Here is a 27,845-nt window from a genome sequence, read left to right on the forward strand (position 1 = left end):
AGTCGAACCACCTCTCGAATGTAGATACGAGCTAACCTCTCGGCACTAAATGAAGATTGAACGGGAAGGAAATGTGCTGACTTGGTCAATCGATCAACGATGACCCAAATACTATCAAATCCTCTAGAAGTCCTCGGTAGACCAGCCACAAAATCCATAGTAATGCGATCCCACTTCCACTTCGGAATGGGTAATCCCTGAAATTCACCACCAGGCCTCAAATGCTCAGCCTTTACCTGCTGGCAGCACAAGCAACGAGAAACAAAGTCAGCAATATCTCGTCTCATGCCACTCCACCAGTAATGTTGTCTCAAATCACTATACATCTTCGCTGTACCCGGATGGATATAATATCTAGACTCATGAGCCTCCGAAAGTATCAACTATATCAAATCTCCAACTCTCGGGACACAAATGCGACCAGCGAATCTCAAAACTCCACCAGGATCTAAGGTAGCCTGATCACCATTACCCGCTAAAACTCGATCTCTAAGGGACCCCAGGGCCTTATCCTCAAATTGACAACCACGGATCCTATCATACAAAGAAGACTGAACTCCCATATAAGCCAAGACGCGTCTAGAATCTGATATATCTAATCGAACCATGCTATTGGCTAAAAACTGAATGTCCAAAGCCAAGGGTCTTTCACCTGCAAATAAGAAGGCTAGACTACCCAAACTCACCGCCTTTCGGCTCAAGGCGTCTGCTACCACGTTCGCCTTGCCCGGATGATAGAGAATGGAGAGATCATAATCCTTCAGGAGCTCAATCCAACGACGCTGCCTCGAATTAAGGTCCCTCTGGTTCATGTTGTACTGAAGACTCTTGTGGTCAGTATAGATCTGACATCGAACTCCATACAAGTAGTGCCTCCAAATCTTAAGCGCGAAAACTACCGCTGCCAACTCCAAGTCATGGGTGGGGTAGTTGCGCTCATGGACCTTAAGCTGCCTCGACGCATACGCAATAACCCGACCCTGCTGCATCAATACACAACCCACACCAACACCAGACGCATCACAATAAATCGTGAAACCCTCACCCTCAATCGGAAGAGTCAATATAGGAGCGCTAGTAAGCAACTCCTTGAGCTTCAGAAAGCTCATCTCACACTCCTCCGACCACACAAAGGGAATATCCTGGCGAGTCAAGCGAGTCAAAGGAGCTGCAATAGTAGAAAAGCCCTCAACAAAACGCCTGTAGTAACTCGCTAACCCGACAAAGCTACGAACCTCAGTAACAGAAGTGGGTCTGTCCCAATCACGAATAGCTTTAATCTTCGTCGGATCTACCCTAATACCCTCCTTGGACACCACGTGCCCCAAGAATGCTACAGACGCAAGTCAAAACTCGCACTTTGAGAACTTGGCATAAAGCTGCTGATCTCTCAAAGTCTGGAGCACTATCCTCAAATGTTGCTCATGCTCACTCCGGCTCCGCGAATATACCAATATGTCATCAATGAAGATGATAACAAATGAATCAAGGTATGGCCTGAACACACGTGTCATCAAGTCCATAAAGGCGGCTGGGGCATTAGTCAACCCAAAAGACATCACAAGGAACTCATAATCACCGTAACGAGTCCTAAATGCAGTCTTAGCGATGTCTGCTGCTCTAATCCTTAGCTGATGGTATCCGGACCTCAAATCAATCTTAGAAAATACGACGGCACCCTGAAGCTGATCAAACAAATCATCTATACGAGGCATAGGGTAACAGTTCTTCACCGTCACCTTGTTCAGCTGTCTGTAGTCAATGCACATCCTCAAAGTCCCATCCTTCTTTTTCACAAACAGAACAGGAGCACGCCAAGGCGACACACTCCGACGAATGAACCCCTTTTCTAAGAGGTCCTTTAACTGAACACTGAGCTCTCTGAGCTCTGCAGGAGCCATCCGATAAGGCGGAATAGAAATAGGACGAGTGGCAGGCTCCAAATCTATAGCAAAATCAATGTCACGCTCTGGGGGTAGGCCAGGTAGATCCGTAGGGAACACATCTTCATACTCTCTAACCACAGGAACTGAGTCAACTGAAGGGCCCTCCCTACTCACATCTCTGATGTGGGCCAAATACGCTAAACACCCAGAAGCAACCAACCGCCTAGCTCGAATAAAAGAGATTATCCCCGTCGGTGTGTGACTATAAGCAGCCTGCCACAATACCGGGGGAACACCAGGCATGGATAAGGTAACAGTCTTGGCATAGCAATCCAAGACCACATGATATGGGGATAACCAGTCCATGCCCAAAATCACATCAAAATCAATCATATCTAGCATAATAAGATCAGCTCTAGTATCATAACCCTGGATGGTCACTAAGCAAGATCGCAATACTTGATCCACTACTAAGAACTCACCTATCAAGGTCGAAACATGAACCGGCTCTGCCAAAGACTCGGACCTCATACCCAATCGGGGAGCAAAATAAATAGATACATACGAGAATGTGGACCCTGGATCAAATAATACTGTAGCAGGCTGATGGCACAAGAAGAGCGTACCTGAGATGACATCGTCAGATGCCTCAGCCGCCGCCCTTGTCGGGGCAGCGTAGAAATGGCCCTGAGCACCTCTACCTGGTGCACCCGGTCTACCACCTGACCTGCCTCCCCGAGCTCCACCCCTGGTAACCTGTCGACTCTCTCGACGGTCCTGAATCTGACCACCTCCTCTAGCCGAAGAAGACACGGCTGAAATTGGTTTAGAAGTAGGTGGAGCTGGTACAATCACCCCCCGACCTCGCCGGGGGCATTCTCTAGACCAATGGTCAAGAGCACCACAATCATAACACCCCGAAGTTGAACGCCCTGTAGTAACCCGACCGCGGCATGGAGGAAAAGAATCTGATCCCCTCGAATTCTGGCCTGTACTAGGACCACTCTGCTGATATTGACCTCCCTCAGAAATAGGTAATGCCGCCTGAATAGGCCGACTGGTTTGACCCTGCTGGAACCTTGACGTGGCCTATCATATGAGTCCCTCCCCCTAGTCTGCGACTCGCTATAGCTGCCCTGGTAGCGTGCCCTCTTATCGCTGCCCCCTTGGGCCTCATGGTGAATATGCTCCATGGATCGGGCATGATCAACCACATCAAGAAAAGAACGGCCAGCTGAAACCATATGCTCTGTGTCAACCCTCAAAGGGTATCGCAACCCACGTACAAAACAACAAACTCTCTCTCCCTCGGTGGGCAGGATCATAGTAGCATGGCGAGACAACTCATGGAACCTCGCCTCATACTCTGAAACGGTCATAGATCCCTGCTCCAATCTAGAGAACTGATCACGAAGCCTGTCTCTGACGCTCCGTGGCATGAATCGGGCCAAGAAAGCCTCTGAGAACTCACTCCAAGATATAGGAGGAGATCCAACTGGCCTAGACTCTCGATACGTGCGCCACCACTGCCTGGCTGGCCCACGGAACTGATGAGCGGTAAAGTCAGCTCCTCTCGACTCCAAAAGGCCTAATGACTGTAACTGCTCCTGGCAAGTGAGTTGGAACTCGTGAGCGTCCTCTCCAATCGCCCCTAAGAATATAGGCGGTGCCAACCTCTGAAATACCCCAAGCATCTTCTGATCCCGCAGTGGCATCTCTGTAACCTCTAAGTCTTGTGGGGCAGCCACATGAACTGGTGGCGGCTGATCTTGCAGCACTGGTGCTGGTACTGCTGGTGCTGGTGCCTGTCGCATATCCCCAATAGCTGCTAATATCTGAGTCAAGAGGGAATGAAGATCAGGTGCTGCAACTGGTGCGGGTGGTGGCTGGGCAGGCCCCGGCCCCACTGGCTGTGGCGGTACATGCGCTGCATGAGGCTCCTCCTCCATATCCCGGGTAGGTACTGCAGCCCTACCTCGACCTCGTGGTCGACGTCTACCCCAAGCTGAGGCTCCAGGTGCATCTACCCCGAACGCACCGCCTCGCGTGCGAGCCATCCTGTAATAGAGTGGAACAACTGAGATTTTAAGAAACAAACAAGACACACGCGGCACGAATTTGAAACAAAATGGATATTTTCCTAAATACTTCCTGTAGCCTCCTAAAGATAAGTTACGGACGTCTCCGCACCGATCCGCAGGACTCTACTAGACGTTAGCTCTGTAAAAGTGAGACCGTTGAACCTAGGGCTCTGATACCAACTTATCACGACCCAATTTCTCGAACCATGAAGGCACCTACTATAATCCATCAGTAGGTAAGCCAAACCACAACCCAAAACCACACATACTGGGTGTGAGGGTAGAAGAAACTAAACAAGACTAAGAAAAATTACTATAACAACATAGGGAAACCAAAACATAAATACAATAAAGGATCCCTCCCAGAACCTGGAAGTCACTAATACAGAGCTACCAACAAAATGAGTACAAGTCCAAACAGTGGACCACCGAAACTAGACTGTCTCGAAAAGTAAAAGACAAATCTTTATAGAAACAGATGGAGACTGAAATAGTACAAAATGCTGTGTGCTCACCCCTGTCTCCATCAACGCTGACTACCGGTGCTCGGACCTGCATCACGAAAATAGATGCAGAGCGTAGCATGAGTACCAAAAAAAACAGGTACCCAGTAGGCATCATAGGCCGACTGAACTAGAAAAGTAAAGCAGTATGAAAAGACGGAATCACAAAACTAGAGGTCAAGAACAGAAGGCTAAGTAACACAATAATGCACACGAGTGTATAAAAATCTAACTAAATTAATATAAATAAGCTAACTACACCTAACTGGACCCACCATAAGCCCAGAAAATACACTGGTGCACAAGTTTAAATAAAAACCCGAACGGACCCCCATAAGCCCGACGAGTACACAAAATAACTATAACTTAAGGAGAATAAAACTCAAGGCCAAAGAACAATGAACCAAAAAGTAAAAATCTGACGGTACGGAGGTCGGGCCTTGAACCGGACACTCACCAGAATTACACAAGTAGCCAATTGCAAAATATAAGTAACTGAGGCCGGACCTCTAACCGGATGCTCTACATACTTGAGGCCGGACCTCTAACCGGATGCTCTACATAAGTATGTGGATGTTCGAGGCCGGACCTTAAATCCGGATACCCGACAAAGATATCGATATAGCTGCTGAAAGAGTCTTTATCTATCCATAATCATATAAACCCGTGGAACACCATCCAGACTTAGGTAATCAATGTAAGTCATTAAAGCTGAATCGAACTCAACTTGGAATCATGGAGTGGAAATCATTGACACTGACGTAACTCAAGAAGCCGTAACATCGAAGAAATAAGAGTAACTATCGCTAGAGCATGCTCATCGTCTTTCTAAATACCCAACTATCAGACTCAAGTCTGCTACATCAGTCTACAAGGATTTAAGTCGGCCGAGCGACGTCGGGGCTAAACTAAGTCCTACCGACTTTGAATCATGCATTTCTAAGGAAAACCCTAGTCAAACCTAAACTAAGGCCCAACATACTTCTGACAAGTAGTATTCAAACATACAAATAATTCATATAGTAAAGAAGGTCAATTAATAACAATAAACATGCTCACAGTTACCCGATAATTCTCAGAAAAAGGGCGAAAATATGATTCATAACACCTATGGATGATCCAATAACTACCCAACCCAAATCCCAACTAATCAACATGCATTCACATGTTCGAGTTCAATCTAAGAAGAGAAACCATAGCCTACCTGAACGCAGATCACGCGCGCTCCAAAATTTACTCCCCGGATCTTTTACTTTCTAAAAGGCCTCGAAACGTTGATACACTAAAATCGCAAGAAACGGAGACGGGTCAATTTCATGGTCAAAAATGGAAAAAGTGGGATCCGCGTTGAGAAATCCCGAATTAACCCCAAATAAAAGTCCTAAATAACTCTCGAAACTTGTATACCAGAATGGAGCATAATTCAGGACTCAAAACAGTCCCAACATGAACATGCAAAAAAAGAACCCAAATTCTAAGCTAAAAATCAGCAACTATGGCAGCAGCTACTTAAAAGATTTTACCAAAAATGAAGCTCCAACAGCCAAAACCAACCACACCACGATGATCCTCGCAAAAAACCACACAATATAGGCTCTTGAATCACTTGATTCGGACCTAAAATGACCAAGAAATCACCTTCTAAAATTTTCCAAAACTTGTGCTCGAAAATGAGCTAGACAGCAGTTAAAACCCAAAATTTTCCTCAAATCGGGTCCCCAAATCAGATTCCAAGCTCACCAATGCGTTGCCCTCGAAAAATCTCACAACTTAGCCTTTTGAATCGCCCAATTTGGAGTTGTACAGTCAAGATATCAAGATTCTAACGTAAGATATAAAGCTGAAAGTTGGGTTTTTATAGAGGCTGCACCAGATTCAGCTTTGCCTACTTTCTTTAAAGTCTTCGACGGGTGCTCGGAATTCGTTCAGAACCTGATAAAAATAAAATAGATATGCTACCCTACCAAAGTCGACATTCCGGACTCAAAGGCGCAGTCGAAATTTTCATCAGAGGTTATCTCGATAAAATGTGGGTCCCACTTCCATTGCCATTTTAAGTCAAAAACCACAAAAGGGCTCGGAAAAATATCAAAAACCTCAAAACCCGAAAGAAGGGTCAAACTAGACCAAACTCGACATTCCGGAGCTAACCGCGCTGACAGAATTCTCATCCGAGCGCGTTTACTCAGAATGTTGACTAATGTCAAACTTAGCCTTTAAACATAAAGTTAAAACGCCTAATCCCACCAACTCACACTGAAAACTTTAGGAGTCATGTCAACAATGCTACTAGACTAAAATGACCCTTCCGGAACTGATGGAATCGTCAGAATTGGATTCTGATGTCATCTTCTTGATCTTTTGATCGAAAATGATCGTTCAAGGTTCATAAGCTCCAAAAATACTAAACTCACACAATAACCAAACGAATGACCAGGTGACCGATCTGTCAGTCCCAGCAAGTCATAAATGACTTGGAATTGCTATAGGAACGCTCTAAATGATGTACAGAAGATAAAACACTAAAAATGACAATAAGGGTCATTACAACTCTCCCATACAAATTAGATGACAATCACGAATCTAGTAACCTAATTGAAAACAATGTTACATCGACAATAAAGATTCTAACCAATGTCTCATCCGCGTTCACGGTAGACTGCCATGTTAAGTGTCATTTTGGGTACATATTCTATTACCTACTAGTGGGTTGTATTAGGTGTCATCGTAATTAGGGAAGTCAGGTCGTGACAAAAATGTACTTTAGTTAAGTTGGATATTGTAACACTTTGAAGTCCAAGATCTAATCTAGAGCCTAACACGAGTGTATAAAGGTTGTAACACTGTTTTAAGGTCATATATAATGTATATAAGTCATTTAGGAAGTTTTAGAATCAAAGCGTCAAGAAACATCCATGACATCCGGAAACTAGTTCAAGAGGTGCTTGTGTGCCTTAGCCTAAATGACTAGGTTTAAGCAGTCAGAATGTTGATGGAATTTCATAATAAGGTGTCTAATACGTATTAAAGTTGGTTTAGGGTCAAAAAGTCCAGGGAAGACTCCCCAAGGACCAATCAAAGGGTACTTGAGGAGCTTCCTTGCATTGTGGCTAAAAACTGTCTTGAGATAATAGCCATTGACGGTTGCAGGCTTCGAGGCATGGCCTGATTGACCAGGAGTTGATGGTCACTTAGTCATTTTCATGAAGATTTCATTTGTCAAATAGCAGGTTGGTTAGTCTCAAGGTCCGTTGACTGACCTACGGCTCGTAGGTCGCGGTCTCATAGGTTAGGGTCACTAGTTGCTGTAATGTTTTAAGTTATTCCACTAACTTAATTTTAGTTTGTTATTTAATTAGTAGGTTTCTAATGTAGGTCTTATTAAGTTATTTAATGACTTATATAAAGACCTAAACCTAATTAAACTAACCCAACTCTCATATTTCCCAAAACCCGATTGCTCTTCTTTCTCTCTCCGAAAGAAACTCCATAGAAGACCAATTAAAGGAGGGTTATAGGGAAGCAATAAGACTAATTTTCTCCTTAAGTATTCATCAATTAACAAGGTATGTGATCCTTTCACCTTTGGGATTCTTTTCACCAAAGGGTTCTTCCGAAATTGGTTCTCAAAAAGATGGTTTCATATGGGCTTGTTTCCAATACGAATTTGATCTTTTTATTTTCTTCGTTTATGATTTATTTAAATGATTATGATAAGAGTATGATGTACTATGATTCAATTATGCTAGTTCTTGATGAATTAACCTAGTTTGTGAAGAAGATCATGAATTTGACCTAAATCCCTAACCCTAGATTATGAACTAGTGATGAATTGATGTGTAATGATTCAATTGAATTCATTATTGTATTAATTAATATTGTGTGATTATATTAAAACCATTGTTGTGTTGTATTGGATGGTTGATGGTAAACATTGGATGATGGCTTTTGAAGGAGATGGGGTAAGTCTTTGTGATCTCAAACATTTACTTCAATTATGATTACTTGTGGTTAATGATGATCATGTATTGAAGTATACCTTATAATGATATTAATTAGGGATGTATGATGTTTAATTAGAATGTCTTGATATATGGCTTGTGATTCGTTTGCTAAGATGTAATGATACAGGCTGATGATGATTTGCATATGTGTCTTATTATGATATAGTGATGTAAATGTGCTAAACTCACATGTGTGAATTGTAATTGAAATGAAAATACTCAAGAATTATCTTTGAGCTATGACTATAACTATAATAGGGGTACACCCATATGACCTAAAACTAAGGTATGATTGAAAGACATTTCAAAAAGGGACTCTAGCTTAGCATTGAGTGAACTAGAAGGAGGAGTGTCCCTTCCCACATAAGGAAGGTACGAGCACTAATTTACTCTCTATATTGGAGACTACAATGCATATAGCATAAAGAGGGTCCTAATTGTATCTCCTAGTTCTTGAACTATGTTGCCCCCATATGAATACTGGCTAGTGGATCAACGTAGTTGCTATGTTTTATGTTTTTGTACTACCTTGGCAAGTAGTACGCCTTCCTTTAGGTTAGGGCTTTATGACACTGGATTCCACACTAGCTCATGTTGTCTATGTCAATTAGGTCAAGATGTTCCTAAAAGGTAAAATGAACTAAAGGATTGAACTCTAACTAAGATGTCTAAGGGGTCTAGCTTAGTCTAGGTAGGGGTATGGAACTCTACCTAAGCATTGCACTAGTTAGCCTTGAGGGGAGTTTTGGGAGGATTTTCTTATGTATGAATATGCCTATAATGCTATATGACATGTCTATGATGAACTTCCATATTGTTGATACTATATGATGATTACTTTAACTTATGTATATATGTTGGTCTATATGGTTAACGTAAGATGATGTGTGATGTTAATTGTTATGTTGTTGAAGTTCGATGTTAGTCATGATTCTTGTTGGGTTACTTGATTTAGTAAGGTTATGGGGCTTTACTTGTTCATTGCACTTGTGACTTGATAGGGGTTCATAGTTAGTTGTCTTGCTTTGGTTATGTTGAAAGGTACTCTTATTCATGTTTATTGTTAATATGACTTGATGATAAAGTTACACTGAGTATGTAGTTACTTATATGATATGTATGGTTGACTTGACTAGACTTGATGTTGTAGTATTTGTAATGTACATGCCTATGACTTAAGGAATATGTAATATTGATTGTTATGGTTTTGCTCAATGTGCATAAGGATTGAAAAGTTCATATTTTATGAAATATTTTTTTCTTAGCATGATTTCAAGGTATGTGTGCATAGGGTGTCATACCTAGTATAAGTGGCGTACTAACTCCATTTCTTCCTTTTCCCCCATTATTATAGGTTTCGGCCGTTGAAGTGTTTTGAAAGGCGACTTGAAGAAGGCTTGGATACTTTGATTATACAACTAGGGTAGGTCCTTATTGTCCGAGGGAGATGCCATTATCTAGCTTATGGAGTTGTTTAATCTAAAGACTCTTATGTTCGTTCTATTCCCATTAATGTATGATTTGTATAAGCCCATATCTGGCTTCTTTACATTGATGTACGACTATGCTGAAATTTCTATGGTCGTTTTAGATGGTTATGAGATGAGATAATCTTTGAAGACTATGTTCTATCTTATATATATAATTATGTGCAACATAACAAGAAGGCTATGTAACACTCCTATACGAAGGGTCTATGTATACTTGATATATATATGTTATGTGTATGTTGTGGTTTATGTAAACCTCTAAGTGGAAGTAATTAAAAGTTTAAATTTTTTGCTAAATTTGACCTATGAATGTAATAATGTAAGACTAGGAGGCTAGTCTTAGTCCTCAAAGAGGAAGACGATGCCAGTTACATCTAGGGCGTAAACCCGGATGTGATAAACTTGATATCAGAGCATGAGGTTGAGTTATCTTTGAGTCAATGTCTCTCTCAACCACGTCTATGTAAGTTTATGTTCATAATTGTGAAGCGCTCCACACTAATGGATATGAACTTAGGTGATGCCTAAGAAGATCTCACTTTTTTGGAAATCCAATATCGTGCCATTAGAGTATACTCATGGTGTACTTTTGCATCTAATCCTATTGTTGTGATTATAGGGAAATGAACACTCAAATAAATGTGGCACGAAGGCTTTAAGAGGAGATTGCCAAACAGGGAGCTCCTCCCCATGTTTATCAAGTTCCTCCTCTTGAGGAAGGTGAAAATGATAACCAAGCTTCTATGAATCCTCTTCCTTTGACGGATGAGAATATAAGTCCCGCTGTTTTTCAAATAGTCCAAGCCATTACTATTAAAGCACAAGCTGCCACTACTCAAGCCTAAGCTATGACGTCCGAAGCTAACCGAGTGGTCGTACCCCATCCTAATCAACAAGTGGCTACCATGGCCTCCCGTCTAAGGGACTTTGCTAGGATGAACCCTCCTACTTTCTACGGGTCTATGGTTGAAGAAGACCCCCAAGAGTTCATTGATGAAGTCTATAAGATACTCTTGGATATGGGGTTATCCAAAAGTGAGAAGGCCGAGTTAGCCACTTATCAACTCAAGGATGTGTCTCAAGCATGTTATGTCCAATGGAGGGATAATAGGCCATTAAGAGGCGGTTCGGTGACTTGGGAGATCTTCAAGAAGGCTTTTCTTGATTGGTTCTATCCTAGGGAGATGAGGGAATCTAAAGTGGTGGAGTTCATTAGCCTTCCCCAAGGAGGTATAAGTGTTCATGAATATTCCTTGAGATTCACTAAATTGTCAAAATATGCTCCTTCTTTGGTTTCCGATCATAGAGATGAAATAATTTGCTTTGTGACGGGGGTGTCGTATGATTTGCAAGAGGACTGTCATTCGGCTATGCTACATGAAAAAATGAACATTTCTCAACTTGTGGTGCATGCCAATCATGTGAAAGAGGCAAGAGATATCAGGAAGAGATGAGATGCTAAGAGGATAAGATCTTTTGATGGAGGTTCTTCATATCGGCTTGAGATACAAGACAAGCCTAGATTTAAAAAGCGGGTTCATAATCAAGTTCCTTCCAAGTCCCCTAATAATAGTGGTGATATGGTATCTAAACCTAAGCCTAAGAAGGGAAATGACACAAGTTGACCAACCGAAAGCCACCTTGTGGAAAGTGTTGCAAGAAGTGGTAAAAGTGGGCACAAGGTTAGGGATTGTCCTAATGTGAGGGGTCAAGTCAAGGGTAGTGGTCATTCTCAAGAAAGTGGTTCAAATAAGGGTCCAAAGAAGAACCGCTTTTCTGCTCTTTGCTCAAGGGGTGAGCAAGAGACTTCTCCCAACATGGTGACAAGTATGTTGAAAGTCTTCTTTATTGATGTATATGCCTTACTTGATCCCGGTGCTACTTTATAATTTGTTACCCCTCTAGTTTCCAAAAAGTTTGATATTTTCCCCGATATTTTACATGAACCTTTTATAGTGTCTACGCCGGTGGGTGAGTCGGTTGTTGCAACAAGGGTGTATAGAAATTGTCCAATAATGTTGCCCAATAGAGTTTCTTATGTTTAACTAGTAGAACTCAGTATGCTTGATTTTGATATTATTTTGGGTATGGATTTGTTGCATGCTTACTTTGCCTCTATTGATTGTAGGACAAGGGTGGTGGAATTTAACTTTTCAAATGAACCCGTAGTAGAATGGAAGGTTGGAAATTCTATTCCTAGAGGTCGTATCATCTCTTGTCTAAAAGCATGCGAAATGATCTCTAATGGTTGTCCATACCATATTGTACGAGTCAAAGATCTAGACTCCGAAATTCCTTCCATTGAGTTTGTCCTCGTAGTGAGTGAATTTCCAGAGGTCTTTTATAATTATCTTTCCGGTATTCCTCCAGAATGGGAAATTAATTTTGGTATCGATTTCCTGCCGGATACGAATCCCATTTCAATTCCTTCTTATCGAATGACTCCGACCGAATTGAAACAGTTGAAGGCTCAACTCAAAGATTTACTAGACAAAGGCTTCATTAGACCTAGTATTTCTCCATTGAGTGCTCCAATTTTGTTTGTGAAGAAGAAATATGGGTCCTTAAGAATGTGTATTGATTATTTCCAACTCAATAAAGTCACTATTATGAAAAAGTATCCTATCCCTAGGATTGACAAGCTAGGGTAGGGATTAGGGGGCTTAAAAGGGACGATTTCACCATCAAATATTCATCAAACATTGAGGTATTGGATTTAATTCACCTATCAGACTTCTTTCCTCAAAGGTCTCCTACAATGTATTTCCAAAAGTTGAGTTTTCAAGTAGGTTTCATCTTCTCAAATTTATGTTATGAACTAAGTTGTTTATGATTTCTTTAGGATATAATGAATAGATTAACATTTATTTTAACTTGATTATGATAATTCATGATGGTTTGTCCTAAATTGTAAAAGATGATCCTCAACTCTTAACCCTAGGTTGTGATCTTAACATATATTGTTTAATGATCAATCAACTGACTTGGTTATTTATTTAATTACTAGCCTATGATGTTATTATAAATAGATTAAGATGAATTCTAAGCGTATTATGCTATTTTTTGAGATGTCGATTTAAGTTATGAAGTATATTGTGAAATTGACCTATGTATCTTGTCTTAAGCTACGATCTAGTGTTGAATTGTGTTATAGTGATGCAATCGGCCTTGTTTGTGATGATGTTACTGTAACGACCAGTTAGTCGTTTTGAGCAGTAGAGTTTATTTCTGGTAATAATTGTCTGGGTCGACGGATCCCACGACGGACCGTCATGGGCACGACGGACCGTCGTGGGGGTCTCGTTCCAAAACACTTAGATTCTGAAAATTTTGGTACTGAGAACAACTCTCTGAACTTCACGACGACATGGCAGGATGGACCATCGTGGCCACGACAGAACGTCACAGGCCCTTTAGTGAAATTCAGTCTCTGGACTTTGTGACGGAAGCAGCAGGACGGACCGTCACAGGCACGACGGGCCGTCACAGGCTGCCTAACCCTGACTGGGTCAGATTTTTGTTAAATATTTTAAGGGGCGTTTTGGACTATTCCTACTTATAATTATAAAGTTAGGGGTTTAATGTTAATAATTCAATTACTTGGGGATTAAAGGAGACAACCTTGGATTAATTAGTGGGTTACTTTTACCATCTTTTATACTTAATTATATGGTAATTAGGGTAAAAGAAAAAGAGTTTGAATAAGGAAAAAGAAGGAAAGAGACAGAAAGAGAGAGAGAACGATCGAGAGAAGAGAGAAAACGAAGAACAAAGAAAAGGTTTTGGGAGATAGCTTGCTTGATCGCGAATTCTTCGGTGGAGGTAGGTTATGGTTTATGCTATTTCATAGTAAACTCTTAATAGCGAATGATATGTATTGGGTAGTATTGTAAAGTCTTCTAAATGCTTATGTGTGCTTGCATGATGTGATTATGTAATTGTGCTGAATTAGCATGATGAGGCTGTTGAATCTTAAACCTTAAAACCTCTCTATTAATGATGATGCCTTGGTATAAAAGAAGGCTTGATAAACTCAAAGAATGAGGTTAATGGATCGGTTGTCACGGACCGACACATAGTATTTGGGGATCGGTTGTCACAAACCAACACATAGTATTAGTGGATCGGGTGTCATGAACCGACACATAGTATTAGGGGATCGGGTGTCACGAACCGACACATAATATTACGGGATCGGGTGTCACGAACCGACACATAGTATTAGGGGATCGGGTGTCACGAACCGACACATAGTATTAGTGGATCGGGTGTCATGAACCAACACATAGTATTAGGGGATCGGGTGTCACGAACCGACACATAGTATTAGTGGATCGGGTGTCATGAACCGACACGTAGTATTAGGGGATCGGGTGTCACGAACCGACACATAGTATTAGTGGATCGGGTGTCACGAACCGACACGTAGTATTAGGGGATCGGAGTGTCACGTTCCTACACAAGAGGAATAAAGAGAATGAATCTTGAATTATCTTAATATACTCAAAACTTAAAGAACCTTTTCCCAAATGAGTATGGTGTGGAGGCGTGAGTCCTCATAGATGCGCTTGGGTTGTGGCCAATTGTTGTGGTACTTGCTGTTGTTATCTGTTGAGTATTGTAGTTGATTTTATGATATTATTTGATGCATATTGCTTTATATTTTGAGTTGGCCGATGATATCTACTCAGTACTTGTGCTTGTACTGACCCCTACTTGTATGTTTCTTTCTTTGTTATTTGTAGAGTGAAGCAAACGTACCATCGTCTTCAACTCAACTGCAACTCTAGCCAGTTTTAACCACGTCAGATTTCAGGGTGAGCTATTGTTCCTAGCTCGGACTGGATTCTCTCTCATTCATGTCTTGATGTCCTTGAAGTTCGGACATGGACTATCTCATGTATTTGTTTTAGCTTCTTAGATACTCTTAGCTTTAGTAATTTGAGAATGGATGTTCTTGTGATGATGACTTCCAGGTTTTGGGGATAGTAATTGATAAACTTTAGAAGTGATTTAATTGATCTCGTTAATGAGTTTTAAGTCTTCCACATTTTATTCTGTTTATTTTGGCTGAAATGTTGGGGTTAGATTGGTTGGTTCGCTCACATAGTAGGATAAGTGTGGGTGTCACTCGCGACTCGTTTTGGGTCGTGACAGTTACTCCCCTAATTGGGTTGAGTTATGGGTTGATAGTAAGACCTTTATGATGAACTATGAAGGAGATTTGGTAAGTCTTGTGATCCTTATACTTCACTTCAAACTATGGTTAGTTGTGATTATGTCATAATGTTGTGCATGAGTATGCCTTGTTTAGGATTGATATGGTTGTATGATGTTGAATTGAAATTTCTTGACAATGACTGTGAGGTTTATTAAGATGAAATGTTATAAGGATATTGATGACTACCAATGTGCCTTATTATGAATATATATGTAAATGTGCTAACTTCACCTATCTGAATTGTAATAAATGGACTTATACTCATTCAATTCTTATTGAGCTACGATAATTATAATGTTATACAAGAGTTAGACCCTATGAAGTAAACTAAGCTATGATTGATAATAAAGGCTTAAAGAAATTTCAAAAAGGGACTCTAGCTTAGCACCGAGCAAAATAGATTGAGGAGTGTCCGTTCCCACATATGAAAGGTAGGAGCACTAATGTACTCGTAAGATTGGAGACTATAATGCATATAGTATAAAGAAGGTCCCAATTGTATCTCCTAGTACTTGAACTATGTTTCCCCATACGAACACTATCTAATGGATCCACGTAATTGCTATGTTTTATGTTTTGGTACTACCTTGGCAAGTAGACCGCCTTCCTTCGGTGTAGGGCTGTATGAAACTAGATTCCACATTAGCTCATGTGGTCTATGTCAGTTAGGTCAAAATGTTCCCAAAAGTTAAAATGAACTAAAGGATTGAACTCTAACTAAGATGTCCTAAGGGGTAGCTTAGTCTAGGTAGGGGTATGGGACTCTAAATAAGCATTGCACTAGTTAGCCTTGAGGGGAGTCTTGGGAGGATGTTCTTATTTATGAATATGCTTATAATGTTATATAACATGTTTATGATGAACTTGCATATTGTGGATACTATATGATCACTAGTTTCACTTATGCATATATGTTGGTCTATATGGTTAACGTAAGATGATGTGTGATCTTAAATACTATGTTATGTGAAGTTGAATGTTTGTCATGATTCTTGTTGGGTTACTTGATTTAGTAAGGTTATGAGGCTTTACTTGGTCATTGCACTTGCTGACTTGATAGCGGTTCATGATTATTTGCCTTTCTTTGATTATGTTGAAAGGTACTCTTATTCATGTTTATTGTTAATAAGACTTATCATAAAGTTAAATTATGTAGTTACTTATATGATATGTAGTTGCATTGAGTATGTACATGCCTATGACTTAAGGAATATGCAATATTGATTGTTATGCTTTTGTTGAATGTGCATAAGGATTTTAAAGGAAAAGTGCATATTTTATGAAATGTCCATTTCTTAGCATGATTTCAAGGTATGTGTGCATATGGTCTCATACTTAGTACAAGTGGCCTACTAACCCCATTTATTCCTTTTCCCCCAACATTATAGGTCTCGGTCATTGAAGTGTTTCGGAAGGGGACTTGAAGAAGGCTTGTATCCTTTGATCATCCAAGTAGGATAGGTCCTTATTGTCCAAGGGCGATGCAAATATGTAGCTTATGGAGTTGTTTAGTTTGAAGACTCTTATGTTCCTTATATTTTCATTTGATTGTATAAGCCTATAAGTGGTTTCTTTATATTGATGTAGGGATATGCCCAAATTTCTATGGTCGTTTTAGATTGTTATGAGATAACACAATCTTTGAAGACTATGTTCTATGTTATGCATATAATTATGTGCAATAAAAGTAGAAGGCTATGTAACCTTCCTATACGAAGGGTCTATGTGTGTGTGTGTGTGTGTGTGTGTGTGTATGTGTGTGTTATGTGTATGTAGAGTGTATATGTAAGCCTTAAAGTAGAAGTAATGAAAAGTTTTAAATTTTCCGCTTAATTTGACCTATGAATGTAATGATGTAAGACTAAGAGGCTAGTCTTAGTCCTGAAAGAGGACGACGAAGCCGGTTACGTCTAGGGGGTAAACTCGGATGGGACACTAAAACCTAAATCCGCCCACCTCGATGGATCAATTCTCGACTTATTATGCTCCAAACTTATTATTGAATAAATAAAACCCATAGTTTTGTCATATTAAGCTTGAGTCACCTTTCATCATCTCCGTAAAGGGCCTAAATAACCCTACCGCACCTTCCACATGGATAAAATCCTAGAAGATTTCTAGAGTCCCCGCCTAATGTCAGAGAGTCATTGGACTACTTCTGGGAGGTTTTAGACTAAACTAAATTAGGGGTTTATATTTAGGCCTCTATACCTCAAGAAAAACAATTTGGACAAGCATTTAACATCAATCTCATATTGATCTCTAGGTTTTAATTAGCATGCTTGCAAACACAACAAAAGGTGAAATGTCTCATGCAAAGTGTGAACATACAAACAAGCATTATAATAGTATAATTACTTAATAGGGAGGGGCAGAAAGAATAGCAGATCCAGAAAGCAATTTTAACTGATTTTAAAGGTTACGAAAAAATGAACACAAATGGAAAACATGTTTTAGAGCAGTAGCAAATCTTATTATTAAATGCAACAATTTAATTTTAAGCAAATTTGAATTAGGGCAACAAATACCAGGTGTAGAAATGATTTAGTTGTTGATTTTAAGCGGCAAAACAGCTTGCAGAAATTAATTTATTTCGAGCTAGATTTAATCAGGGTAGTTTATTTAAAGTAAAAGAATTTAAGTAAACATTAAGAAAATGATTTATTAATTTTATCTTGAGTGACATAAAATAGCCATTTGAAGAAAGTAATTATTTGAGCAGCCAGAACAACTATTAATTTGAGACAGTGATTTTAATAATAATTATTACTATGCAGATTTTATTCTTTAATATGCAAAATATTTGAGCATTAACAAATGCAAAAAATAGTCATTCACAAAATTTGTTGTCTTTAATTATAGCATGCTGGAAATTTACAAAATATGCACATAGATAAAATATATTAAAATTGAAAATGACAAATTATTTAATTCCTATAGGCAAGGTTTCTAATTTTTAACTTGCTGAAAACTAAAGTTCATTAAACATGATTAATGAACTAACAAGCTTAATTCTTTGGCACATGCTGAAAGTAGTTACACTAATTAATAACTTTATTAATTAAGTCCTAAGTGTGATCTCTAAATAAAAAGTAAAATAAAACCAGATCTACAACCTATAGGCATGGTTGCTACACCAAATAAAATATTAAAGATTATTTAACCTCTATAGGCATGGTATATATGATATTTCTAATATGAGACAACTTATTGAGCAAAAACTTTATTAAGAAAGTTGTAATTAACTAGACAATGACAACTAGATAAACACGTAGAAGACAAGCACTTTAGATGATTAATATTATGCTAAAAGAGTGCATTTCCGTGATTATTAATTTGTTTTAGTATGTAGTTAGTTAAAATTAAGAACAAGTGGCCAATAAATAACAAGTAAATAAGTTAAACATCATTTGAAGTAAAAAAAATTCAGCAAGATCACTTTTGTTTTATTCTAATTAGATGTAGAGTGAGGTTCCTATGTTCAATATTTCTAACAATAACTAAGTTTGCTATAAAATAACAAATTAGCACGTAAATCCCCTCACCTTTTAGACTATTCCCCCAAATTATATCATATGTCAAGAGTTCAGAGTTACACAAATTATTACAATACAATAATAGAAATCAAATAATTTACAAAAACAAAAACTATATAATTCAGCTCCTCTAGTGTTTCTCTCCCATGACAACTCTCCATATCTTGAACTATGAGTTCAAACTTGCTAAAGGATAACAATAGATATAAACAAGTTTATATTACGATATTTTCCATTCCATGGTTGCCTCAATACACATAAGCCAAATCCCGAGCAACACATACGAGAATTTAAACAAGTAAAGAAGCATAACACAAATAACGCTTGAAGATTTGTATTCTACCTCAAATGGTCATCATCTTTGAGGAAGGGAAAAATCGCACATTAAATATGGTAAACAACTCTTACAATGAAGTGATTGAGTTACGTGATAACTCAGCCAACCACTTGCATGCCTCACCCATCAATAAAAAATTGAATAGCCTCAATCAAACTGACTCCTAAGAGATGTTTTTAAATGAGAATGGTCCACACACTTCTACAATATTTCGAAGACGCTCGTGTGGGTACTCATGAGCTAATTTACTGAAAAGGCCCTTTAGTTGCAAGAGTTGCAACATGGTGCTTGTTATATGTGGAATACTGCACTTCCCTCTGCTGAAGGTAGAAAGATGGGTCCAACACCTCCCATGAGATAAGGATCATTGATGTTGGGCTTGGACATCACTGAGGTTGTCGGTGTCCCTGATGGCACACATGACTCCCATTACTATCGTTAACACTTATGCTATCCGTCATGTTCACACAATCAACAAAACAAAACTAGAAATTAAATTAGAATCACTACACTAAAGGACAAAACTCTACCTAACTACATTTTCATGTGATGCCACTCTCCGAGCGGTGTCATTTTGATACTTTTCGTTACCAACGTCACTTACTACGATTTAAGTGTCTACAATTGTCGATAATACATTAACCTAAATGAGGGTTGGGGTCGTGTCCCAAGGGTGTGGTAGTGAAAATAGTAGTTAAACTAGAATTTTATTCTAATTGGATGTAGTTTAAGAAATTTGCTAATAAAAACAAAGTAAATTCGATGGGACACCAAAGTGTCAAATATCGATGGGTTTTTTTCACAAGTATAGCTAAAACAACAAAAATAATAAAAGAAATCAAGTATGGGGAGCGATACAAGTTAATATAAATCGCTGGGCTAATGCTTTTGATAGGAAATTTGCAAGATAATAGTGACTATGCTAAGTTTTAAATGGAAATAAGTTCTCTCTCGAGAAACTCATACCATTTCAAATTGGTTCCCCTCGAAACCCATTTCTCGCATGAAGACCAGCCTACGCCGTACCCCACTCACTCTCTCAAGTTGAGTGTTAGGATATGGGACTAGGGCTCACCCTCTTGGGTTGAACCTCATGTTGACCCACACTTTAGGCCATCAATCTAGCAGTCTTGGTTTTGCAACCTCTCTCTCTCAAGCAAGCCTAAAACACATAGGTGGTTCTGTATTTGCAACTAAAAACCCATTAAATTAAACCACAATCACTAGGGGAAATCACAATTAAAATACATATAACCTATCAACAATCAAAATCCAACAATAATCTTAACTCATATTGGCTAAATCACACCCCAAGAATGGGGTTTTTAGCCACATATCAAGATATAAGAAATTATACCTAAAATGGTAACGAAATCAAATGGATATAAAAAAAATAGACCTTATTAGAATCAAAGGTAGAAATATGGAGAAGATCCACTTCCAAGTGGGGAAGATGAAATCCTTCTCGCTTCAATTCTTTGAAAAACCCTCTCCAAATTTGAGGGAAAATATGAAACCTAATATTCTAGGTGTAAAAATTAAAAAAATGTGTCACACCCCAATCCTAGGTGAGGCAGACAAGTAACATATGAGCAGATGCTTTAATAGTGATCTATGATGAGAAAGTAAACTACGATGTAGATAGATTTACTGATGAGAAGTTTCATATACAACACATGTTATCTAGCTGAAAATACACTTAGTAAAGACTCGGCAAAGCCTTGAATTAACCTAGAGCTCACCAACAACTGCTGAGTATAATGTGTTTCTATTGAGGAGGTCTACTAGTTTAGTACTTATACTTGCAGCATAAAATGCAGCGTCCCAATAGGGGACGTCAGTACGAAAGAATGTACTTAATATGTAAGGCATAACACAAGCATAAGTAAAATGAGAGCTCAAGAGAAACCAAATACAAATAGATAAGGATTAGAGACCACATTTTCTTATACTTGTCGAATTGTGTATGTTACATTCTTTTCTTTACTTTTCTACACGTTATAACCGTTGTAGGGTATGTGATACAAGTGACTAGTTGATCAGCAGTAGAAAAGGATGATCCATGCTAGGCATTTTAACCCTTGAGATGCTATCCTCATAATTCCATAAAATGGGATTGGGTTATGCTAAGCTTTCGCCCCTGAGCTGCCACCCTTTTATACCAATAGGGATCGACCCATGCTAGGTGTTTTCTCCTGGGCTGCCACCCATAATTTTATAGATAAATTCACTTAGATTCTTTAATATTTGACATTGTTGTTTGATTTTTATTACTCTTTTGAGATTGTTCTTTGAATAATCACAACTCTTTTAAGATTGATGTTTTGGTGGTCATAATCATTGTTGAGATTTTGAAATATGGACCAGTAGTATAAGACATACGATTATGGACTTACGATAATGATAATGATGTGGGAAACAAATGCGACACCAACATAAAACTAAGAATCATTTTGACATATCAAATTCAAGCACATATCACGTGAGGAAAGTTGAGTTTCGGCTTAGAGATTTGAACTCTATATGATATTTACTCACCAACTAATATCAAAGACAAGATAAACATGAATGTGGAACCAAGGAAGAATGGGGGCAAATTCAACTTAAAGAAGGATACATATTCCAAGTAACTACATATAAATGTACATTAGAGAATGTAGACATCTTGTTAGGTAACATAACAGTCTGACACGATGGGAGTAATAACCAAAAAAGGGAACACATGAACATGTGAAAAGGTGACATATACGATGGAATAGAATATAAAAATAAGTTGGCAAGATAAAGGCAGATCGTGTATCCATCCTATAAACATATCTACCATGTGTAATCTAGGATGACGTTGACTTATATAAGGGAAATACATGCCATTGGTACTTTGACAATGAAACAAGTTTAAACCTTGCATGCTAGCACTTGGTAGAGTAAACACGCACATTTAGTAACAAACTCATATTAGAGTGCTCACTTTAATACTCTAGGGAGTACGAACTGCATTTATGGATCAGTTACTACCAAGGGCACTTAGAAAGCGTATGAGAGTTGGGTTCATTCCAAAGAAATAGGAAATTGAATAGCCTTACATACCTTGCTGCACAACAATTAATATTACAATGAGTTAACCATCTTCCTTTAACATTATTTATCTACAATGGAGTAAATAATAAAACTAGCTTTAGTAGTTGATCAACAAATTTGGGCTACTTGATCAAGACAAAAACAATACTTAATAGTTAATCAATAATTGATACCATCAAGGGTGTTCTTCCCACCCATTTTCCTCTAAATTTTTTTCTTATACTATATATCCTTCTTATAAGATCCTCCAAAACTCCTTGGGCTTATCACGTTTGGAAAACAATATACAAAGGGATGGAAGGAATTAAGCTCATGAAACACTCAATTAAGCGTCATATATCTACAATTTTCAATGTTAAATACTCTAACCAATTCCCATGACTTCTCTACACATATCCATCCACCCCCTTATTTTACGATACACAAAACAGTCCCTAAGCCTCACAATGTAGAAATAGCAAAATGAACTCATGACTTCCGATCAACATCCCGTGAGTTCCAACTAACATTTAGATTCTCAAAATAAGCTCATAATCAAAATTGAAGGGGACTCCACTCCATGTATGTCCCAACAAGCACCTCCTTCCTGAACATTCACCAAGCTCACACCATATAGAGACAACATTCCTCAGTTCATTAACACATACAAACATTCACAAATAAAGCAAAAACAAGAGAGGGATGAAAATTTTCATAGCTTACCTTGCTATATAGAAACCTCACTTGCCAAGACTTGGATTCTTCAAGGCTTAAGTTGTCCTCTCTCACTTACCTTGATGTTAAATCAGATTATTCACTTTAATTCCTTAATATGGGAGATGTTCTGCCAGCTTGTACTTTTGAAACAATGGGTTTGCTTCATATTTTTATGGTGAAGCTATAGATTAGAACTCTTTGAGATTCTATGACTTTCCTTGGGAGTAATTTTATGGAGAATAAGTTAATACGAAGAAGATATGATAAGTTTGATGCCTTATAGGCTCCATTTTGGACGTTTTCCCTTTAATAAATAGGGAAATAATATGGTCCTTTACTTTAATCAAGCAGGTGCATCACCTTAATTTCTGCCACAAGTTCTTAGTTTCCTGCCTCAGCTACTTGCTCTTTTCACTTAAATTCACTCCACTTATTCTAAGTAGATGCATAACCTACTTGCTCCTTTTCACTTAAAATGCAGTCCACTAAATCTAAATAGGTGGATAACCTACTTGTCACCTACTAGCATAGTTTAGTCAAGCAAGCAACTCAATAATTTTACACCATTTTCCCATCTTAGTTTCTTTACAAGACCGTAGCACTAATACACACTTGACCACTTTGACTTTTACATCGAATACCATCTTTTACAATCTCGAGTTTAATTATTTTTGAGTTCAATTATGCGTATATGTGCTGGAAGGCATGATGAATTTCAACTTTAAACATATTCTATTGTCACCAGTCGCATAGGAAACCGAGTCCATAACTACACCACAAGGAAATCTTTAAGCGACTTATACATAGAACTAGTACATGTAGAATAGGGGGTGTTACATAATGTCCGGACCTTCTTAAAAACTACTAAAGAGCAAGTGATTATAATCTACCACTTATTGAATTATCTTATAACAAAAGCTACCATTCTAATATCCAAATGACACTTTATGAAGCTTTATATGGGAGAAAGTGTTGATCCCCAATTGGCTGGTTCGAACCAGGTGAAACTGCCTTATTTGTTCCATATCTTATTCATCAAGCTATGGAAAAAGACAAAGTGCTATAACATAGACTAGATTCTGCTCAAAGTCGACATAAATCATATACGAATGTTAGAAGGAGAGGTCTAGGATTTTCTATAGGATATTGGCTGTTCTTGAAGGTGTGTCCAATGAAAGGGTAATGAGGTTTGGTAAAAAAAATAAGGAAAGTTGAGTCCCCACTATATAGGGACATACAAGATTATTTGAAGAGTTGGGCATGTAGCCTATATTTTAGAGATACCACAAGAGCTTTCTTCACTACATCTGGTGTTTCATGTATCATTGATTTGAGTGTATAGTTGACCCATCTTGTATTACTCCTACTGAAGATTTACAAGTTATGGGATATCTCACTTATAAAGAAGTACCCATTACTATTTTGGATCGACAATTTAAAAGGTTAAGGAATAAAGAGGTAGCTTTTGTAAAATTATTATGGAGGAACCAACAAATTGAAGAAGTTACATGGGAAGTGGATGAAACAAAGAAAATGAAGTGTCCTCATCTCTTTTAGATCGATGCGAAGGATGAAAATATGTAGTTGAGGCATGCAAAAGTAAGTATTAGTCTATATGTATTCTGTGATTAGGCATTTTAACTTTGAAGGTGAAGCCTAAGTTTGACTTTAGTCAACATTCATGATAAACGAGTAGAGATGAGAATTTTGTCACCGGGTTTAGCTCCGGAAAGTTTTCCGCAATTATTTTCTAATTTTTGAAATTACCTTCGTTCATTTATGTCTTTATGCCTCATGTTTATCATTTAGATCCTTTATGTAGAGGCCCTGAGTCAGATGACTGATTGGTACTGACATTTGAGTCACCTTGTTGTTTATTTATTTTTTATGTGACTTCTAGTGCTTTGGAGCTTTTGAACCTTGAATGGATAGTTTTGATCAAAATTTCAAGAACTAGGACTCATAATTCAATTTTTACGATTTCTTCAACTCCTGAAGGGTTATTTTAGTCTACCATATTCATCATGCCTCCTGATATTTTTTGTGTGAGTTTGTGTGATTAGGCATTTTCACTTTCAAGTTCAAGCCAACGTTTGACTTTAGTCAACATTCTTTGTAAGCGAGCTGAGATGAGAATTTCTTCAGCGCGGTATGCTCTGAAATATTGCCCATTGTTTAGGTCCCAAGGCTTCTGGTCTAATTACAACGCCCCTCGTGGATTCTGACTTAAAATGGAAATTGGGTATGTGACCCATTTTCTTTTATCAAAACGACAATGGATGGAAGGCTTAATGGTTCTATTGTGTTTGGAATACTGAATTTGATGCGGTAACATATTTTATTTGCATACACAGAGTTCTAAATGAATCCTGGACACCTTGTTGAAGAATTAAGAGGTTAAGAAAAATAGCTCAAGTGTTGATATTGGTGAATGGTTTTAGCGACCAGAAATAAGACTTTTAGTGATTAGAATAAGGATTTTAGTAGTTATATCTTTGATATTTAAATAGGGAAATTGCAGCCTCATTTCTTATTTTCAAAAGGTGATTCCTCCCTCATCCAATCTTTGATTTGAGTGATTAAAAGTCTTGTGTAATCTTTTAGAGTATGGCTACTTGGGTTTTATATTAGAAGATGTTGACGAATCCCTTTTTAGGTGAATTTCTTATTTTAGTTACTGCCCTCTCTTTAAAAAGGTTTGAATTGGGTTTTTATTGCATGTGTTTGGGGCTATTTTTGGATTTAGATTCTGTTCTTCTTTGGAACACAAGTTTGAGGCAAAGTTTAGGACCTCGTGACAGAGTGAACTCCAGAAATTTCGGCGCTGGTCCCACTATTCATGTTTGACTCTAGAAATTAGCTCGGCTCCATTTTGGGTGATTTTTGTGTCTAAACGATTGTATTAACGTTGTGATCATGTTTTTTAATGGTAATGCGATGTTCAAAGTAGGTTTGCATATCGATTAATTCGGTTCGGTTTTGAATATTATCAATTTTTTATCGATTATCGGTTTGTAGACTAGCTGAACTGTTAAAGAACAATTAAGTTATCAGTTAATCGGTTATAGACATTTATTGGTTCGGTTATCGGGTAAACCGTTAACATATCATACAATTTTTTTAAAATAAAAGATCACATGAAAAATTGAAGATGTAATTATTTACAGCGGAATTGCACATTGCAATTTGCAGGAAGATTACTGAAAACACGAGAGGCAAACCATATTCTAAGAACTAAGAAGCATAGAAAAAAGGAATATGTTATATTAAACTTGTAATTGAGAAAGTACAACTGCAGCAACTTCCTTTTCTCGTGAATCCACATCGTGAGGCTTTCAAATGTGTAAGATCTTGAAATTCCAGAACAAGATGAAAAGAAACAAATATGGCAGAAAAATAAAAAGATATCGCAAATCAAACAAAACCAAATGCAAAAAGGGAAGTAAAAATAGTCCCTTTCACCTTTTTCTTTCTCCTCATTTAACACAACAGCAAGCCAAGTGCAAGAAACACCTGTAAGGCCTCACTGCCATAACAATACATCAACAGCCTACACATAAAAGTAAACACAACAACACTTTCATAAACTTTTCAACACAAATATGAAATATCATAACAAAATAACAGAATAAAAAAACAGCACTACAAGCTGCAAGCATGCAAGTTGCAACATTGTAGACGTAAAAAATTCAACTTAATTGTCAGTGTCCACTGTCCAGTATGAAAATATGCCACAACCCACACATGCATGCACACACAAATTCAAAATAGCAGTCACACAATCTGAAAGTTGAGTCCAAACATAGTCTAATAGTTCATGATCAAGTGAACAAAATAATAACTAGGTATCAATTCTTGAGAGTTGACGATTCTGGTTTTTGTTTTCCAAACAACAATTAACATGCCTCTTATGGAGGCAGTCCCAATATTGTGTGAATGGTAATAAGCAAAGCCACAATGAATACATTTTACAGTCCATGATCTACCTTAATATTTTCTTCATGTTTTTCATAGTTTCCAAACAGGTGACCGAGCATTAGAACCATGAAGTCGAGGCATGGTGGAATCTACTTAAGAAAGAAACAGAGAAAGTATTAGATCAATCATAATCAAATATAAAGAAAAGATAACACATGTTATACCTTCCTTTCCTCTAATTTACATGTCATCAATGCAGAGTTCTTTTCCAAGTTTAGAAAAATCTAAAGAGAAATACGATAACATATTAAATAAACAATTCAAAATTTTACATCAATGAGGTTCTTTTCTTACCTTCTTCAAGTTGCTCAAGAAAATCTAAATCTTCCTCAATACTTATGTTGTGGCTCACTCCGAAGCCAATCTTAAAGACACACTAGAGCTTATACCAATTTAGGAGTCAATGAACTCCAAAATGAATCAAGTATGATCCCTCCATTACTAAAAGCACACATAGATGCCACACTTGAAACAGGAATAACCAACACATCTCGAGTCATCTCAGAAAGAAATGGAAATATAGGTGAGTTAACTTTCCACCAAAGCAATACATCAAAATCTGATTTTCCAATTTCAGTTTCTTCATCAAGACATTTAACTAATTCTGACTTTGAACTTTCTCATCCCTTTTCAGATTTATGTTTCTGTAATTCCTTAAAAAAATATCCAAATTCTCCTACAGATCTTGAATCAGAATTGTCCACCTTAATTGAAGAAAATTGACCACTTTTATCATTTTAAATAAGCTTTGTATATTCATTAAACAAAGATTCAATGTATTTTCATGCACCATTTCTAAAGCAGCCCATTTTTCTCCAAACATCTTATTAAGTGCAAACCCAATAGTGCGGAATTTGTGACAAGGATCCAAAACACATGGTATGAAAATCATCTTATTCATTTTTTCAGTTTCCCCCAATATTTTTCAAATTTCTCCTTCATATTTTCTTCTACTTTAGCCAAAACTTGATCTTCACTTGATATCAATTGGTTAAGTAAATACCAACTTGACAAATTTAAAGAAAATAAAAACTT

At 37.9% G+C, this 27,845-nt stretch overlaps 2 protein-coding genes across 2 annotated transcripts; one reads left to right on the forward strand and one right to left on the reverse strand.

Annotated features, from left to right (window-relative positions):
* Window positions 1–383: 383 nt before the first annotated feature.
* On the reverse strand, window positions 384–6,641 carry LOC104649181 (uncharacterized). The gene is made up of 5 exons (XM_069289380.1): window positions 6,435–6,641; window positions 4,377–4,519; window positions 3,098–3,944; window positions 1,433–2,975; window positions 384–1,333 (listed from the first exon to the last, which is right to left on the reverse strand). Exons 1-5 carry the CDS (start codon window positions 6,639–6,641, stop codon window positions 384–386), a joined length of 3,690 nt encoding a protein of 1,229 aa, XP_069145481.1.
* A 4,171-nt stretch (window positions 6,642–10,812) lies between these two features.
* Window positions 10,813–11,418, forward strand: LOC104649182 (uncharacterized). Its single transcript, XM_010327925.1, has one exon. The coding sequence runs from the start codon at window positions 10,813–10,815 to the stop codon at window positions 11,416–11,418; it is 606 nt and encodes a 201-aa protein (XP_010326227.1).
* Window positions 11,419–27,845: the final 16,427 nt, after the last annotated feature.

This window comes from Solanum lycopersicum, chromosome 9, assembly GCF_036512215.1.
Source record: "Solanum lycopersicum chromosome 9, SLM_r2.1".
NCBI classification, from domain to species: Eukaryota; Viridiplantae; Streptophyta; class Magnoliopsida; order Solanales; family Solanaceae; genus Solanum; species Solanum lycopersicum.